This window comes from Drosophila hydei, unplaced genomic scaffold (genome assembly GCF_003285905.1).
Source record: "Drosophila hydei strain 15085-1641.00,03,60 unplaced genomic scaffold, DhydRS2 tig00000237-arrow-arrow-pilon, whole genome shotgun sequence".
Taxonomy (NCBI): domain Eukaryota; kingdom Metazoa; phylum Arthropoda; class Insecta; order Diptera; family Drosophilidae; genus Drosophila; species Drosophila hydei.
Window position 1 is genome coordinate 1711334 of NW_022045691.1, and position 19711 is coordinate 1731044.

The following is a 19711-nucleotide window of genomic DNA, read 5'->3' on the forward strand; positions in this document are numbered from 1 at the left end:
GTAGCGCAACTAAAACTATATATATAAATATATTTGTTTGCTATAAACACGTATATACGTATATATATATATAAATTAGCCTAAGATCAGCTCAAGAAAAACACTCAAAAACCGTCCAACACCTGCAAAAAAAAAAACAATAATAAAAAGAAGTTGAGAAAAGAGAACTTCGATTCGCCTATTCGGAACCAGTTTTCTGTCTTCTGTCTGCGATCTTGAGAGTTCTGTGTGAGTCAGACTCAGAGTTGGAGTTGGAGCTGGAGCTGCAGTAGGGGCTATCAGTGCTGCAATTTAAAATAAGCTCCATCCACTCTAAAACGATGAAGAAGCAGAAGAAAACAATTGTCTGAAAAAACTGGATTTGATTTGCCCTTGCGCTGGGTATTACCAGGACCTAGGCGCTACAGTCGACAGAGTCCATGCGACTCTATGTCTATGTTCTTTTTTTATAATTTAAAGTTACAGTTGTCTCTCCGCCTTAGCGAGAGCTGTGTAAGATGTGTAAAACAATAATATACTAAAATGGAATGTGATTATTTTGTCATAATATCTACAAAAAGCTTTGCTCAAAATTGGATGCAGACATAGTTGCTTAGAAAACTTGAATTGAATAATAACTAAACGTATAAATATAGCTTAGTACAGCAGATACTAAGCTCATGTATCTATTAGCTTATTTATGTTAATTTTTAAATGAATTACATACAAAATATGTAAAAGCAAATTAGCAAAAAATATTAATGGCTGCCGAAACCCGGGATTGAACCGGGGACCTTTAGATCTTCAGTCTAACGCTCTCCCAACTGAGCTATTTCGGCGATGTTGTCAAGAACGAATTAAGCGGTTTGCAGCTGAGCAAATCACTGCATGCGTGTGTGTGTGCATGCAGCAGTTATATTTTTGCAAGCTTATATGTATGCATGCATGTATGAAGCATAATATATGTATGTATGAAGCAAATGTGTATGTATGAGTGGCCACTTCAGCGATAAGGAAAGCAACGTTGTCTAAGAAATATAAGCAATCATTTGTAAGAAATAGAAATATATATATTATATACATATATATTTATATTTATATTTACATATATTAATGACTATACACACATATATTTAGACAATACCTCAAGAGTATGATGTAGATTGCAAGCAGAGCGGCTCACAGCTTAGAGCCATACTTGAGCAAGGGTATTCACAATTCGCCGCATTGTCTTCGCTTGATTCCTTTTTTGGTTCATCTTCTTCTTTTTTTGCCGCTTGTTATTTTTAACGATTTCTACGAAAGTCGAGCAAAGAACTAACTGTGCAGAGAAGGGAGTGGGGGTGGGCGTGGTAGCACGAGATCAGAAACTATACGGAAACCTCAAAAATCACAGCGACATGATAATAATGAACATGCTAATGATCATGATGACGACGCCGATGATGATGATTCAGCAGGAGTTGTTGTTGTTTATCTAAAGCTAAGATGGGGGAATTACGACGAGCAGGTGACGACAATGGCGCGTGGTTTTTACACAATCTACGATACTGAACTGGTTTTTGCCTTTTTCTGTTTAAAGTGTTTTTTGTTTTATTTTGTTTTTAATAAATTTGCAATTTGTTTGCGTTATGAGCAATTGACAAACAGCTAACAAAATGCAGTCCGAACAAAAACAAACAAATTGAGGTGAATTTTAAATATTTTTGTATTAATTTCGCTTGAGAATTAATGTTTTGACGATTTGCACAATTTTGTTGTTAGGTGTTGTTTAAACTTATCTTTGCGATCTTTCGGCTATTAAGAAAATATTGTTATTGATCCTAACACGAGCGTCGCGTCCCGTCAGCTACGGCCACCTGCGCGCATTTGTCACCAGCAAGAATTCATTTTTTTTTTGTTTGTTTTTTCTCTCTTTTCTTGCAGGCGAATGCACGGCAACAATGTTTTTTAACAATGTTTTGGATATTTCGCTGCATAACGACGAAATGGAAGGCAGCCAGGCTAGAGTATAAGAAAGTGCGAAAAGAACAACAATACCAGCAACAGGCGCCAAGCAAAGAGAGAGACACACACTTGCTCTCTTTCGCCGCGCGCTCTTCGCTTCGTAGCGTTTTGTTGCTGCCGCTGAGGCGGCGTTGGCTTGCAAATTTTAAGTTAGCTTTTGTTGTTGTGCTTTTGTTGTATTGTTAGCGACAGCGTCTGCGTCAACGTCAACGTTAACGTCGACGCAAGCGTCAAAGTCAACGTCAACGCTTGGGCTTGGGCGCAATTTTCCTTTTAAAAAACCGATGCCAAACGAAGCCGCGTTTTAGTTCTGTTTGCAAAACGCAGCCAATTGGACGTGGCCAAAGAGCAGGCAACCAGCAGGCAGCAGCAGGCAACAGGCAGCAAGAACGCGGCTACTAAATAAACGGTTCCCTCGTACTTTGAATAATTTCCGTTTTCATCTTTCGCGTGTTCTCTTTTATTTACAAATAAAAAAGAAACTAACTGTATTTGTTAGTTTTTTTGTGCTGTTGTTTTTGCTCTCGTTATCTGCGCGCGACATTGAAGAAAACTTGTGAAAGAATCTGTAAGAAAATTAAAAACAATAATTTCGATTGCGTGTTTCGTTTGTGTTTCAATTGAAAATAATTTAAAAACAATTTATAAACATTTTTTTTGTGTGTCAGTGCCAAGAACTGCAACAACAACTACAACTGCAACATAAACTAGAGCCACATATAAAATGTAAGAATTTATTTATTTATGCAAAATATATAAAAAAAATCATGTTAAAAAATATCTTTAATCGCGCAAAAACACAACATGAATTGAGGTTAGGCACACATTGAAAAGCAAAAAAAAAATAAATAAATAAATAAAAAAGCTCAGCTAGTGAACCGTTAAAAGCTAATTGAAGATCAAACTGCACATCTGCCTAACTAGGCGTAGCTCGAAATTCGAGATGAGAATTGCGCGCTGCTAGACACGAAGATTCCAATTAGAAAATATATTTGCGGCAAATAAAAAACGTTTATAAAAATATATAAATATATTTTTTATTTTGAAAATAATTTCTTTTAGTTGAAAATTGAAAAAAAATAAAATAATTGATCACAGTCAAGTAAAATAAGTAAAATAAAATGAAACATAAAATATAATAAAATTGCTAAATTTATCGAGAACAAGGAAAACATTCAAATGGAGAGAAAAACTAAAAAGCCTAAAAAATGTTTGACTAAAAAAATTATTTACGAAAAACATTCGAATTGAGCAAGTGGAAAATGTGAATTGGAATGAATTAATCCTATTAGATTCCCAATTGGAACAGCGCCAAGTCAATAAGAAAAAGCACTTTATGAACAAACTCAATTTGTTCAATTTGCTTTACAATATTTGCAAAGAAGCAACAAAAGCAAAATTGAATATCAACAAATGAAAAAAAATAGTAAGTGGAGACAAAGATCGAAAGTCAATCAGATGGAAACAAGGCGTTACTAAATAGTTGACAAATTTCAACTAAAATTGACAAGGGTTTGCCTTATCAGCGGAAGCTGCAAAAGACAAGTAGGAAAACAAAGAACAACAAGAAATAATGGAAAGGGTGAAAAATTATTAGAAAAACAAGTTCGATTTTTGCAGGCCTGCGTGATCGACTTGATAATACTCGTTCAGGGAAGCTATAGTGAAACCTGGCAATCGAGGAGCTAGAACTTTTTTTCCATTTGCTACGTCTATGGAGCTTGTCTATACGAGCCTTTTTAAGCCAAATACAAAGTCAAAAGCTTTAATGGCAATATTGTATTGCAATAGGTAGAGTATTGCCCAATTTGAAATGCTCCCAGAAGCCAAAAACTTTATGTCAAAGAAGTATCTACACCAAATTTCCAGTTCGAGTAGCAACGACAAGCGACAGAGATTGCTAAGCAACCAATATACCCCTCATAGTCGCTTCGTGCACGAGCATAAAAAACTTGTCTCAAAAGAATTCAGATAATGTAACTGGGAATCAGCTCAAGTTGCTGCTCTTTCGCCCACACACACACTCTGGAGAGAAATCCTATATGAAGAAAAAAAGCAAATGTAGTGGGCAACAAAGTTGGCTCGTCACGAATTTATCGATACCTCGACACGTGTAGATTTTACAAGCTCGTTGCATAACTGTGACTGCATTTGATTAACAGTCGATTCATAATTTATATATTTAGATATTTGTGTGTGAAATCGCAAGCGAAAGTCAAATTTAATTTTTAAATTGCTAATGAAAAAAGTAGGAAATCGGGCGATAATTGATTCATCGATAACAACAATCGATTGTATAATCTGATTGACTTGAAATATTTTACATAATCAAATGCGTTTGAATAGAATTAATTGCAATAAGACTTAAATTATTTTGCAATCGATATACATAAGAGTCAATCGATATATATAAATTGATATCAAATATTACTGATTACTCACTTAACTATATATATGGCAAACTTTAAGAATTTATCAATAATAAACTTATCAAAAACACAAATACATCGAAATTGTGCATAAATCGATAAATCGATAAATCGATGTTAATGCTACTTAGTGAACTGCTAAATGTGCAAAATGAAATGACAGTCTATCGAATTGTTATCGATAAAGAACAGAAACTATTAACAGATGGAATGTGAATATAATTTAAAAAAAAGAGAGCTGGCAAAATGCATCGATTATATTGAGTTCAATCGTTGAACTGATGATTCAGACTACCATTCAGACTTTATAATTATATACATAATTACGGCAGAAAGGCGTTCTCTATTTAAATGATTGCGATGATTTATTAGAAAGGCAAAGACAATTAGATTAGTTAGATGTAATATCTGGATTATGTGCACTAATTGACCTGACAAATTGTTATGAATAAAAAAGTGACAACAACTGCATTCCACGCGTCTCAGCACAACTCAGCTCGGTTCAGCTCAGTAATTGCGATCCGAGAGATATCAAGTGACATTCGATTAGTCGAACCTTTTACTTTTCCCAGTAGTTAAATATAATGATCCAGCTCATTAGAAAATTGGATGCCTAATTGTTGGTTCGACTCACCCACCAGGTGCTACGATCCGGTTCGGAATTCCTAATTACAATAGCTAACTATAAGTATATAACTATATATATATATACTCTATATATCTCTGCAATTCCTACTTGGCACTTAACGATAATTTATTAAGCCGTTCGCGCAGCTGTTCAGTCTCGATAGGATCTGCACTCTCGGCTCTAAGCTCTAAGCAATCATATCATAATTAAGTGTAATTAATGTCTCTATCGCTTGCCAACTCGCTCCACTTCTCTGTCAATATAATCTATGCGAACTATGCGAACGGGAAACTTGGCTTAGATATTGATTGCCTAATAGACTAGCTATGTTTCCCAGACTTAAGAGTGTTTCTAGTATTTGCATAGTTTTTTTCCACTTCTAATTGAAATAATATTTTGTCTAAGAGCTGAGACTTACAGTTTCTATTTTACAGGGCTTGTCTAGAAATTTGGAAATGCAAATTTAAGATATTTTAAAATTCTTAATTTCCTAATTTCAAGAAAAAAATATTGCAAAAAGAATTCTATAAAAATTTTGTATCTCTGCCGAAACCCGGGATTGAACCGGGGACCTTTAGATCTTCAGTCTAACGCTCTCCCAACTGAGCTATTTCGGCACATGAACGTTGCATTGGGATTATATGTATCTATGACTATACTTATATCTATATATAAATATATGTTTCAGATTTAGGGTATGTAGAAGAAGAGCTCTAATTTGCTTTATGCTTATCACTTAGCTCTATATATATTTATATATTTATATATTTATATATATATGTTTTGACTAAAAACGTACTATTATACAGTATATATGTGTATGCTATATAAGCTATATAAAGCTCCATCAATTGGCATAATGCAAACATGAAAAGAAACTCTCTTTAAACTCGTTCTTTGCAGCACTTCAAGAGCATTCTATATAGAATATATTAATGTATACATATACATATATATATATTTATATAAACTTCTTTGCTTTGCTAGCTCATTAACCGATCTTGCCTTTAGACACACTTTTTTCATAAAATTTGTACAGCTAAGTTATTATAAGCTCTGCTAGCTGTACATTTTTTATATAGATCTTTTTTAAATATTTTATTTCCTCATTTAAATTGCGTTTAAAGATCAGCTCATGATCAAATCGCGATCAGCTTCTATAGATCATTAACTGAACTACATTTAGAGATCTGTGTAAGCTTTGTGATCGCCCTCTATCTCTCTCTCTCTCTCTTGAGTTCAACTGAAAATCAAGTTTAGTGAACTCAGATCATTAACTGATCTTCATTCTGCTCAATACTCATTTATAGAGCATTCAAATGTCCGCTAAATGCAAATTGATCATTTTTCTTGTCTGCCGTTCGCCTTGATTTGCATTTGTGGAACATGCGCAGACGTCGTAATTACCCCGTAATTCGGGTTATATACACATACGAGAGATCGACTCAGTCGCCATCTCGACTCGGTCGACTTGAGATGCGATTAGAACTCAGCAAAATATGCGAATATTATGTATTCAATGATGGGAATGACTAGCGTTTCTTGATTCCAATGTATCATCATTATATTCTTCATATTCCCTGCCCACCTCCCTCTCCCTCTCCCTCTGCCTCTCCCGCCCTTTGTTCTTTTGCCATTTGGCTGGCTTTTCTAACTCAATTCTTAACTAGAAATTTATGCAAATCTCGAGCATTTAAACAATTAAACGCCCTTTAAATAAAATAACCCGTTTATATACATATGCAGCGCTGTCAGTTTGTGTTGCCAACATATTCCACGTGCTCACGACTTCAGCTCTTCAGTTTGGTTCACTCTAAAGTTAGTTAATCTTCAGATCTACAAACTCAGATCTCTCTCTCCCTCCTCTCTTATATATATGTAAAAACTGGAAGCTATTTATCTAGCACTTGCATCTTTTTAAGGCACTTTGATGCCATAATACTCGCTCAGGGTAAGAGCAAACGAGTTGTTCTGGCGTTAGCAGAGCTGGGAGCTGGCAACTGGCAGAGGAATCCCAGTCTTACGGGTCTAACATGTACTTGGAAGACTTCTTGCTCTGAGAAGTAGAGTTATAAAACTTAAGTCCATTTGCCACGCCCCCAAAGTGGCCTATATATTGTCTTAGATATATTAACTGAGAATGTCTAAATCGTCAAGCTCAGCTCTCAAATGCTACGTTTCTAGCTGTAGCCCATTTCATCTTGCCTTCAAGAGGTATTCACCACATTTTACCTCCAATCAATATATTCTTTTTCATAAGAACGTTGAAGATCTTGCGTAGTGCTCGTCGAGTTCCATAATGGGAAATACAAATGGAAATTTGTCATCTGTGAAAACTAGTTTTTAGCTAGCTATATTATAGCTGAGTGGTCAAGACTTGTTTCCAGTTTTATGAATTTGTTTAGCTGAGATTCCTGAAGATTACTAAAGATTCATTTGAAGATCACTTTGAATTGTCGATCACTTTGGACTCAGATCTTTGCACTCTTTCTTCAGTTTATACAACTTAATAGTACACCTATTAATTATATAATTTAACACCTGTACAGATGGGGAGTTGGGATATGCAAATGAATAATGCAAATGTCGTCATATGCCTGTAGCTCTGTGTCTCGATCAGGTACCAGATCGAGTTATGGTTCAAGTGCGGACTTAGCTAAATGCATGCGGCCATGACACATTTGTTTTTTTTCCCTTGGCATCTGTATTTTTTCCGGTTTTATTATTTCGTTACGCAAGAGCCGCGCTTGTCACCAGCTGTTACTGACCATGCACAATACTTAACAGGAGATCAAGTCGCGATCATCTGGTTCTGATCAGATCTGGCTCCAGTTGTCGACGTTCAAAGCACAGCAATAAAATCAGTATGTTATCGATTAGCTAGCGATCAACCAGCTGTCATTGTTGATAGTCGCGCCAAATGATGATCAATTTACGAACTACAAGCGATCAGTTTGTGATCAGCCCTCTGACATGTGATCTAGTCGACTTAAGTCAATTTTCGTTTAAGTTCTACCAGCGATTAGGTAATGCTTAACTCGCTATCTACGTTCAAGTTCTGATCAATTTGTGAAGAAGTGTAGCTCAAGTCTCGATCAATTTGCGATTCTTTCTTACTTTCGCTCAAGTCGCGATCAGCTGTGGATCGGTAGATCGCATTCCGATCAAGTGAAGAACGTATTAACGATCTACTTGCAGTTTGCTTGCGAGCAATTAGCGATCTAGTCTTTATCTAATATCGATCCACTTGCGATCAATTTGTAAGCAGGTCCCACCCTAGACTCGATCAATTTGCAATCTGCTAGCAACGCCCGAGCACACTTATGATTGTTATAGCTACTGTTATAGTTTCTGAGCTGCTTTGCATAAGTCTGTAATTGGCAGTCGATAGCTGGCAGCTGCCAGTTGCCAGTTGCCAGTTGCCAGTTGATAGTTGGATAAAGTGCTCAACCATCAGGTTAGATCGCAGGTGATCAAGGCGATTGCCGCACGCGAAGCTAATTATTGACCGTTGTTTAGCGACTGTTAATTGGAGCTGGGACACCTGCTCATCGTTTTGGTCTGTCGCGCTGATTTAATAAAGATTTATGCGCAGCTGATCAAGACTGGACAAAGCGCCATCTGGCGTGCAAAAAGCCAGCAGTAAATTTCAAAACGTAACGAAATAAATATGAATTTACAATTGTAATTTGTTGCTGCTGCTGTTGCTGCTGCATTTGCATTTGCATGCAACGTTGCCGCATTACTTAAGCATGCCACGCCCCCCTTCACACTACAGTGTAGCCGCCCACCTCTTGATACAATGGCTAAGTAGCCGACGCCGGTTAACCTTGACTGCGGTTACAATCCGAGCAGGGGTTACGTAGGAGCTCCAAAAAGGGGGGCACCAGCTGCAGGGGAAGCTTTGCTCAGAATCAATGTTAAGCTACATTTTTGTAGCCAAGTCAATAAAGCAATGCGCTAAGCTAATCGCCCCGTCTGAGTGACAGTCGTGACAGGCAACAGAAAAAAAAAAAACAAGTAAGACAAGTCTAGTCGGGGTGCCCGACTAGGAGATACCCTGATCCCAGCCGTTTTTTAATATTTAAAAAAAAAAAATAAATAAATAAAAATTAAAATTGACATTACGATACCAAGATTCGAACCCAAACTGTTTACGCAACGTGCATCAACTCTATAACACCGCTGAGCTCCAACCCAGAGATTATTTCTTAACAAGCAGCGCCTCTACCAGCACCGCCACTGCACTGCTTCCCATTTCAATGGGATCAGGGTATACTAAAGGCCTCAATTAACGTCTGAATGGGGCGTGTGCTAGAGGAACTGCTAGACGTTGACCAGATGCGAGAGTGACTCAGCGAAATGTGTGAGATTAATATGAATAATAAATATAGCAAGCGTGATTTCTTATGGGGAAAACCCACTCACAGCCAGTTCCAAATGAAACTAAGAAATTTCGAGCTTGGAAGATCGAGAAAAATGTCATTGATATTAATATATAATTAAGAAGAAGAGGCAGAAAATAAAGAAACAAATGTCTAGACAAAGGAACAAAATAGAGAATATTTTGATAAAAGGAAGAAAATAGAAGAGAACTGAACTAAAAATGTGAGATCTTCAAATACAGAAATCTAGGAGACTTGAAGTTAGCATTTGAGGTAATTAGAGAGAATGTAAAACGTAGCGATTGACAAAATTTAAGAGCAGTGCTCCCGGCACTTCTATCCAGATATATAAACTGAATACTAGAGACGAACATACCGGGAAAATGAGATACAGGAAGCTAGATCCAGAAAGAGTAATCTGAAAAAGATGAGAAGGAAGAGAGAGAGAGTGAGAGAGAAAGTCATAGGGAGACAGAAAGATAGGGGAAGACAGGGAGAAAGAGGAAGACTGAGGAAGATACAGAGAGTTGCATAGAGAAACAGAAAGAGAGAGAGAGACAGAGAGACACAGAGAGATAATGAAAGATAGAAATATAAACAAACAGAGAAAGAGAGAGAGAGAGAGAGAGAGAGAGAGAGAGAGAGAGAGAGAGACAGAGAGATAATGAAAGATAGAAATATAAACAAACAGAGAAAGAGAGAGAGAGAGAGAGAGAGAGAGAGAGAGAGAGGGCGACAGATACACAGAGAGACAAAGAAAGATAGAAATATAAACAGAGAAAGAGAGAGGGAGAGAGAGAGAGAGAGAGAGATTAAGAGTAGTATATATTTATATATTTATTTGAATGCTTTAAGATAGTATTTAAATAAAATGATATATGAAATTATATAGATACGATTTAGATTTCAAGTCAATCCCAGTGAATATGCCATACAGTATTCATAAATTTGTAAGCAACTTATACACTTTCTATGCAAATTGATCACATTTAAGGCTTTGGCTTCATTCAATAACTAAAGCAACTCGCTAGCAACATTTTACAGGGTATTTACCTAAAGTGAAAGTGAATGTTTTGTGCGTTTGCTTTCGCCTTCAGCTTGACTATATGTATGTCTATATCCCTGAGCAGGTTTGGGCTTTCAGAATAGAATGTATTGGGCTCTGATCTATGTCCGTATCGTATCCGTGCACTTGGTCCAATCTTGTCACGAATAGACATTAATCTAAATTTGCCCAGACTCGCAATTTGCGCGCATGACTTGACTTGACTTGAAGCTGTTGTATGTGGCATTGCGTGTGCCTCAACTGTGGGCGAATGTTGACCGGATATACCAGATAGTCGACAGCGAGAACAGCAAAATATCAGACTGCGATATGGCTAAGCTTCGAATAGTCAACAGTTGGAAATATCAAGAACAGCTGTGCTGAGTCCTAGTTTAATCACATTCATGAGTCAAGATGGATGCCAAAATACCTAGACTCTAACTTCTAAGCTATGAAAAGGTACTCAAAATGAAAGTAGTCCATATTAAATGTTGCATTTTGAGCTTAAAAATGCATGTATCGATAATTATCGATTGCATTTTAGTTAACTTTCAATAGCTTTTCAAAATAAAGTAAAGCCTTGAAGCTCGAATTAAAGCTGCCAATGTCAATTTATCGATAAATGCATGCAGTTATCGATCTACAAACAACTTTGATTTATTTTAAGGGCATTTATTGAATAGCACAATGAGTTATCGATCAGTAGTTCCGCTTATTCTTTCATATTCATTTTGTAGTCTTATAAACAGATATTGCTTTTGATTAAACGACAACCACATGCTAGAAATACATATTTATCGATAACCTTTATGACTTATAGAGAAGTAGTTGTGTTGGATCAACTGCCATCGTCATAGACTTACTATAGTTAGTTTACTTTAAAGCAATAAAAAATAATCGATAAATAAAAGAAGAACTTATCAAAGTTAATAATGGGTTGGAATACAGCTTAAACATATTCTGATTACGGTATCTGATCAATCTGCATGAATATGAAGCTGTAGCTCTGTAGGCTTTATTTCGCTCTCACAAAGTGCTTTGAGAACTCTTTCTGCTAGCTATAAACTGCTAAAGCCAAACGATCTCTAAGCTGTTAACGCCTTCTAAAAACTGAAGCTAATAAATTTTGATTAATAATAAATTTGTTATGGCTCGTTATTAGGATTTTTATGCTTGGAGTGTGCTGAACAACAATTACATAGAATATAAAAATAAAACACAAAACAAAACAAAACAAATAATAATATGGTATAAAAACTTACATAAAAATTGCAACATTAATTGAAGTGGAAGCTCATTAAATGCAAATGATATGCCAAGTGGAATATTAAAGTCTAGTTAAGCTAGAGTTAAGCCAAAGCAATTCTAATTACAATTCCAATTGCAAATGGCAATTATTTGCATAGTGCGAAGACACCTCAGATCGATCCACAAGTCAGACTGCTACAGTCGATCAATCTAGGCTATAATAGGCGACATGGGAGGTATATAGAGAGTAATATGCTAAATTTAATAACTCTCTGTTACGTCTTCAAGTTACACCAAAGTCAAAATATCGATTGCTAGCGATAGTAAGGGAATTGAAGAAGTTATCGAAATGAAGAAGAATTTATATTTAGAGTTTCGAGTTTACAGTTTTTGTGCCTTATTGAAGTAGACCAACAATTATGGCTTGATTGGTGAAGTTTATCTACGATATATAAACTTCGGCCAGTTACATACATTTGCTCTTAAACAATATACCCTTGCAGTCCACTTTCAATGGATGCAGGGTATCAACATTGAGCGTTTCTGTGCGGAACAAACTTCCCTTAGCCGCTGTACTAAATCAATATACCCCATTGAAGCGAAGTCTCGTTCAGAAGAATAAATTTAACACTAGCATTTAACATGAACATTAACATTTAACGCTCGAATGCATTTGAAAAGCAAGTTCGCTGCGGCGCATGCACAACTGCACACGTTATGTCTGCTGGGCCGACCTTGGCAAAGAAAGCCAAAGGCGGCGAGTCACGCATGCGCATGCGCAACACACTTATGGCCAGATCTGGAGCTGTGTGGATTGGTGTCGTTCCGTTTTGTGCCTTGACATTGAAAACTAAAAATACACGTAAATTATCAGCGTGTAATGCCACACGCTTTGCCATACCATTTGCATATGCCATCGGGTAATTCAACTTTGTGGCGTCATTTGTCATTAATTGAAATTAGAAACGTCTTGGCTGTCAAAACTCGTGTTAGCTAACAAGCTAAGCCTTATCTAAGTGTCAGTGTAAATTGAAGCCGAAAAGTTATACAAGTAACATCATCAACACCCTAAACTGCACGTCAGCGTAAATTAAAGCCCAAAAGTTATACAAGTAACATCATCAACACCCTAAACTGCATGTTAAAGTAGTTGCTTAATAGATGGAGAAAACTTAAAAGTGAAATGGAAGCACGCACTGAACCAAAAGTATAGACTACTAGCTAAAGTTGTTGTCAACTCTGGCATTATGTACATGTTAAACTTGCAATGAACTTAAGCAAATTGTAAACTAAAATGTTAGTCAGAAAAAAACTTGACAACAACTCAAATGCCTTTCAAAGTAGCTGTTAAATTAACAATGAGGATAAACAGAAAACTTTAAAGGAGGCAAATTTAAGTGCATGCCAAAGTACATGTTAAATTTATACTGAACATGGTGGATGAGTAATCTAAAACTGTAAACTGAAATGTTCGTCAAGAGGCAATAATTAACAACTTAAACTACATGTCAAATTAGCTATTAAATTTACAATGCAAAATATTGAAAACTTAAAATGCTGAAAGCGCAGCAATCTTTTGATTTTAACACTAGGTAATACCCACATGGCATTCGTTAGGGTATACAAACCGCGTTAGGGCTTCTACTCTACAGGCGTTTGTCATGTGACTGAATGAGCGCGCGCGTGGTCGAAGTTAAAAAGAGCTTAGCGTATTTATGAGCTAATCGAAACGGGTATTTCGATATCCAGTTATGTACGAAAGATAGTTAAGGTTTTTGCTTTAAGGTAAAGCCCATTAAAGAGACAAAATGTCAATGGCAATTGCGCTATAGCTGAGCTAACTAGATGCTCGTTACGCGGCGAGGTTACTCAAAATTATGCTCAAAATCTTGGCCAATCGGCTCCGTTGCTCTGCACAGCATCCGCATTCTTAACGCCTTTGTGGAGCTGTATCTGTGTAGCTTTGTCTTAGCATCCGATAGATACACTTAGCATAACTGAGCAGCGCTGATCGTGTCGATGCTCAGATACACTTTGCGATTAGCCTTCGTTTCGTTCTTTTTACCCTTTGTCGACCTTGGCAGCTGTCAAACGGCGGCAGCTAAATGTAAAAGATACTTTTTTCTCGCCTTCTACTTCTTCTTCTTCTACATTTTGTATACGAAAACATGGCAAGCAAATTAGCCAAACGACTTGATTGATTGAAGTCCACAACAAAAGAAAGAGCCGAAAAAGGAGCCGAGAAATGAGCTAGAGTCGGGCGCGTACGACTTGATAATGCTCGCTCATGATGCGATACGATACGAACTTACAGACTTATATAGAAAAGTAATATATTTTGATCGAAAAATTATAGGTCTAGAGGTATCTAAAGCACAGACTTTAAGTGAGACTCTGTAGAGAGGCAAGCAGCAAGACGCATATTAAGCAAAACCAATATACCCCTTTTACTTTGCGAACGAGTAAATTCTTTAGACGTAAATTGTGTGTGTGTGTATGTGTGTGTAGTTGTCCAAGTGTCCAAAACGAGAATTGATTTGGTCAGCATTTGGCAGAGTGCGAAATACTTGAAGGGGCGTTTTGTTTTATTGATGGACTTTACCTTGACATTGAACTATGCGGAGTTTACAAACGATACCCCGTAAAAACATGTAAGCAAGGGGTGTAATAAGGCAAGAGCGGGTTAGTTGCAAACAGTGAATGTGCGCCATGCGAACTTGTATACCCTACACATGCGTATACCCTGTAAAAAAAACAACAAGGAGAAACCATAAAGTTGATAAATGATTTAAGACAGTTGAAAGGAAACTCAAACAACTTCCTAGATTTACAGGGTATTTTTAAGTTGGCATTGGCATGCAAGCCACTTGACATGAAATCTGTTACGTAATTGCTTGTCTTTTGGCTAACAGGGTATCGGCTAGACGAGCACTGCTTCACATTCCTATTAGGTCTTTGTCTAGAGATTAACAAACTTCCGACTCATAAATCATAAACGTCGTAATGCCTTGAAGTAGCAGCCAATCCGAATGCCTCACACGCCTTTCACAATTCTAATCAAACATATGAATATGTATATATATATATAGTATATAGTATATATACAGACCAAGTGCTTTGTGCAGTCAAAAAAAAAAAATGTTCAAAACAGGAAACTTGGCTTTTAATAGAAATTTCTTGGTCTAACTCAAAATGTTTTCGCTGGTTTAGCAAACGTTGACGCCGTAGTTCGTAGTGTCAAAAAGGTGTGCAGATAGGGGCGTGGCAAAAGGATTACATATATATATATATAGTCTTAGTGAGGACAACGAGCTGCGTTAACTTAGCCCTGGTGGCAACTGTTGACACAGACGCAAGTCTCTCGTTCAGCCGTGTCCGGCAGTCCGTCCGTCTTCCCCAACCGTCAAACTTCTTCCGTCTGCCTATCCATTCATCCATCTTGATGAATAGAGACTTGAAATTGAGAATATCCACTCGTTTGAGTATATATAATGCCCACTTGATAACTCAGTATAAACTGCTTTCGGATAAAATATCCAGCTAGTATCGGAAAAATGTCATAAGTACATATCCAGAGGAATATCCTTCTCGACCACTCGCCTTTCTACATAATGTTCACACGGCTAAATGAGAGCCAGTTGGCAGTCGAGCACAGATCTGCTCTACAAATAGAATCTATACACAAAAACTAAGATATTAGTACGCCAAGATCTGTAGCTATAAATATTTCTGGTAATAATAATAAGAACTACTAAATAGTTCATAGCTCTAGCACTTAGCTCTAGGCGAGCTTACAAAGCTAGCCGAAAAAGCTCAAAACAAAGTCTTTGTAAAAGCTTTAAGCTCGCCAAGCTCTGTAAGCTTGAAAGCTTCCGCGCATGCCTATGTCTTAGCTTACTTGCCCCGAAACGCTTGAGTATACGAGCTACATATGGGTCAAACACAGCTCACGTCCTCAGGCCGTCACTTTCACTTCCATTCGAGTATTATTCAAGTCACGCACGATCTGTTTAGCAACATTTTGGGATCAATAAATATCTCGAAACGATCGTTTATCAAGCAGAATATCAAGTCGCAAGGCTTTAATTATAATTTGTTCTGCACGCTTGTCACCGAGACAGATAGACAGACTGTAATTAATTCCACTCGCTTATCATTCGATTGATATGATGTCAAGAACTTAACATGATAAACAAGGGGTATTCAAATTCATTACCTATGCCGCTTATCAAACGCGGGGCTAACGGCACAACTGTGGGAAAATTCAGAAGCTGCCTAGGCCAAGCTGCTGTTCAGATAAGAGAGCGTTAGCAGGCAAACGTTTATTACGGGCGCTGAAGGCTCTACTTGCTGTCAGAGGGATCGATCGATACAGAAACTGAGTCTGAGTGTTATCCCAGTTTATATATTGAAATATTATAGATGAAGTTTGGGTTTCGTTACTGGGTTACTGAAGTCTCTAGATCCTAGAGTGCTTAAGTTTCTGTACTCAACGTTCCTTAAGTCTGTAGGTCTTAGGGTGCTTCAGCACTGAAGGGTTCATCTGCTCTTAGGTCATTTAATTCCTGCTTGCTTAGCTTGTGAGGCGGTTTGGTTTCAAAATCTGAACATTCTCAAGTCCCAAAGTGATATCGACCTTCAGCTCTCATTGCTGAAGTAGGTTTTAGGTTCTCATGTTCTCCAGCGCTCAAATATATATGTCCTTATGTCGTTGGATCCTTGAGTTCCTAAGTCCTTCAAACATTGTCGAAAATGAGAAACCAAATTAATATCTCTTACATCTGCTTTGCTCTGTCCGCAGTTAAAACAGCCAAAGGATGATACCAATTTTGGATAAGCTGAGCGGCTTCTACAGCAGCTATGTGCTGGGCATACTCACTATCGGCTATATCCTAGGCGAACTGGGTCACTATCTGATCGGCGTTACGTCCAAGCAGACGGCCATTGAGCTGGACTATGGAGATCATGCCTGCCAGCAGAATAACAGCATGTTCACCAGACACGAACTGATGACCCAGTGCTCGGACGTTAAGAACGAGAGCAGCTGCTATACACTGGATGTAAATGGAACCGGCTACTGCGAGTGGAACTACAATGGACTGGGCATCGATTACCAGATACTGGCTGGACCCACATTCATATTGATCTTTACCATTGCTGGCGTATTTATGGGCTTTGCGGCTGATAAATACAATCGGGTGAAGATGCTCACAGTTTGCACCGTGATCTTTGGCGTTGCGATTCTGCTGCAGGGCACCGTCAAGGAGTATTGGCATCTGGTGCTGCTTCGCATGGTAATGGCTGCCGGTGAATCTGGCTGTAATCCGTTAGCTACGGGCATTATGTCCGATATCTTTCCGGAGAACAAGCGTGCCTTGGTCATGGCCATTTTCAATTGGGGCATCTATGGCGGCTATGGCATCGCGTTCCCCGTCGGTCGTTACATCACCAAGCTGAACTTCTTTGATATGGGCTGGCGTGTGTGCTATTTGGGTGCCGGAGTGCTGACGATTATCGTGGCCGGACTGACGGGCACAACTCTGCGGGAACCGGAACGCAAATCGATTGGCGAGGGCGATCGGACGACAGCGAGCGGCAAGCCCGTAACCCTCTGGCAGGTCATCAAGAGTCCCGCCATGATTATGCTGATGATAGCCGCCTCCATACGTCACAGCGGTGGCATGACCTTTGCCTATAATGCCGATCTGTATTATAATACCTATTTTCCGGACGTCGATCTCGGCTGGTGGCTCTTCGCCGTCACCATTGGCATTGGCAGCGTGGGCGTTGTTGTTGGTGGCGTCGTCTCCGACAAGATAGTCGCCAAAATGGGCATACGTTCGCGTGCCTTTGTCCTGGCTATTAGCCAATTGATAGCCACGTTGCCCGCCTTTGGTTCGGTCTACTTCGATCCCCTGTGGGCGATGATTACACTCGGTCTGAGCTATTTCTTTGCCGAAATGTGGTTTGGCATCGTGTTCGCAATTGTCGTTGAGATAGTGCCGCTGCGTGTTCGCTCCTCAACCATTGGCGTCTTCCTCTTCGTGATGAACAACATTGGCGGCAATTTGCCCATTCTGGTGGATCCAGTGGCCAAGGTCATCGGCTATCGTGGCTCCATCATGATCTTCTATGCTGGTTTCTATGGCATCAGTAAGTATCTGTTCATCGACTTCATATTCAATTCAAATTTTATCGAATTTCTTTGGCTCATTGGCTACTTTCCTAACATTTCCTTTCTTCCTTTCCCTCCTTCTTACTGTCAACCCCTTTTTGTTCGTTCCTTTATTCACTCATTTCCTGATTTGCTTAAGCATTTTCTATGTCCTTTCTATTTCATCATTATTTTTTTTGTACCTTACATAATTTGCTTTTGCTTTACTTTCCCTTTTCTCTTCTTTTTTATCATCAACTTCCTCTCCTGTTCTCATTATCAAGTGCATTTCCTTTCGCTGTCATCTTTCTTCCTTCTTTTCTTCTGGCCAACAACTTTTCCATCCTTTGCTCTTTTTATTGTACTTCCTTCCTGCCTCAACTCTACCAATTGTATTCCGACTGTCAAAGCTAGCAAGCACTTGAGCAGCGTTGCCACCTAGCATCTCATAGCATATCTGGCAGCACTAAAAACTATACAAAATCAAGTAGACCGAAGATAATCCATGATGGCGTACGTTACTTAAGGGGAAAGCTAACAGCTCAATAAGATCTTAAAAGCTTACAAAGTAAATGTAAACATGAAATTAACTAATTGACAAGAATTGAGAAAAGTAAGACCCATTAAAATAAAAACAGTTTTTCAGCTCTTTCAGTCTAAGATCGATAGTTGTGCAGCTCAATATAGTATAGTTAGATAAGCAGGATGATAAGAAGAGGCCTTCGAGACATAATCACCTAACTCACATGAGTCAAGTGTTATGTCAGCTTTATGGGAAACGCATAACTGAATCAGTCAATACAACGTTTGCCAGACACTGCAGACAGTCGGAAATTAGCGATTTCCTTTGAGTAAATGCCTAACTGATATTATTTGTTCAACTCCCATTAGGTTCGATACTTTTCCTGATCACCTGCTTCCTGCTGGAGGGCAAGGCAAAGCCGAGTCCCATCGAACAGGAGTCACAGAAGACACATCCGGATGCCATCCTGAATGTACGCCATATGCACGGCCATGATAACTCCGTGTTCAGCGTGGATGAGACCCTGCCCTCAAATGGACGTCCCGTCCAGCTGCCGCAGCATCTGCAATTGTCCAATGGCAATGGCTACGAGAAGTCACAATCGACTCAGCCAAGTCGCAATAGCGCCGAGAGCAGCAGACTGTAGTATTATGGAGATTATACCTCCATCTCCTCCTCCTTCTCCGAGACATCAGATTGCAAATCTGAGCAACATTTCAAATGAAACAGAACGAGAAAGAAAACATCTATTTGTGCAAGTGCTTCTTATATATTTTTTTATTATTAATATTATCATTATTATTATTTTAATTATAAAAATTTTTTTTTTTGACGCCTGTAATATAATTGATTTTATAATTTTTGTAAAAAATTAACTTAGTCTTAAGCGAGAGATATATGGTAGAGCCTCTTTATACCTACCTACCTTAATTCATGTGTCTTACCATACGTTCTGCTCTTCCCATTTGTACTTAATTCGATAAGTGAGATTCATATATATGTATTAAACACACTTGTATACATATATATATATATATACATATATATATATATATATTTATGTATATATAAATCACGAATAAACTGTTTTGTTAGTTCTAAAAAGAACTTAATGATGCGATATATGTATATACATATATCAATATATATATATGGGAGGCTCAGTGTTGACCGTTTGTTCTTATTGGATATGATTATATAAGCTTTAAATTTTATTATTTTATACAAAAGCCCATAGAGTTGTAGATAATGTCATATGATCCGCCTATATGTTGTCAGCATAGTAATATATATTTCTTGAAGCACCATAAGGT

The 19711-nt window shown here is 38.0% G+C and overlaps 1 protein-coding gene and 2 non-coding genes across 3 annotated transcripts; 1 reads left to right on the forward strand and 2 right to left on the reverse strand.

The window, feature by feature from the left end:
- Positions 1-745: 745 nt before the first annotated feature.
- Trnaf-gaa lies at positions 746-818 on the reverse strand. Its single transcript has one exon. It is a non-coding gene; the product is annotated as a tRNA-Phe (tRNA).
- A 1463-nt stretch (positions 819-2281) lies between these two features.
- LOC111593993 (putative metabolite transport protein HI_1104) lies at positions 2282-19159 on the forward strand. The gene is made up of 3 exons (XM_023307084.2): positions 2282-2712; positions 16523-17874; positions 18767-19159. Exons 2-3 carry the CDS (start codon positions 16539-16541, stop codon positions 19042-19044), a joined length of 1614 nt encoding a protein of 537 aa, XP_023162852.1. The 5' UTR covers positions 2282-2712; positions 16523-16538; the 3' UTR covers positions 19045-19159.
- Trnaf-gaa lies at positions 5588-5660 on the reverse strand. Its single transcript has one exon. It is a non-coding gene; the product is annotated as a tRNA-Phe (tRNA).
- Positions 19160-19711: the final 552 nt, after the last annotated feature.

Bases quoted from the DNA above. Each gene is read 5' to 3' on its own strand.
- LOC111593993 (XM_023307084.2), top strand. From the start codon at position 16,539: ATGATACCAATTTTGGATAAGCTGAGCGGCTTCTACAGCAGCTATGTG. The intron at 17,875-18,766 runs GTAAGTATCTGT...AACTCCCATTAG, and splicing joins TGCTGGTTTCTATGGCATCA to GTTCGATACTTTTCCTGATC.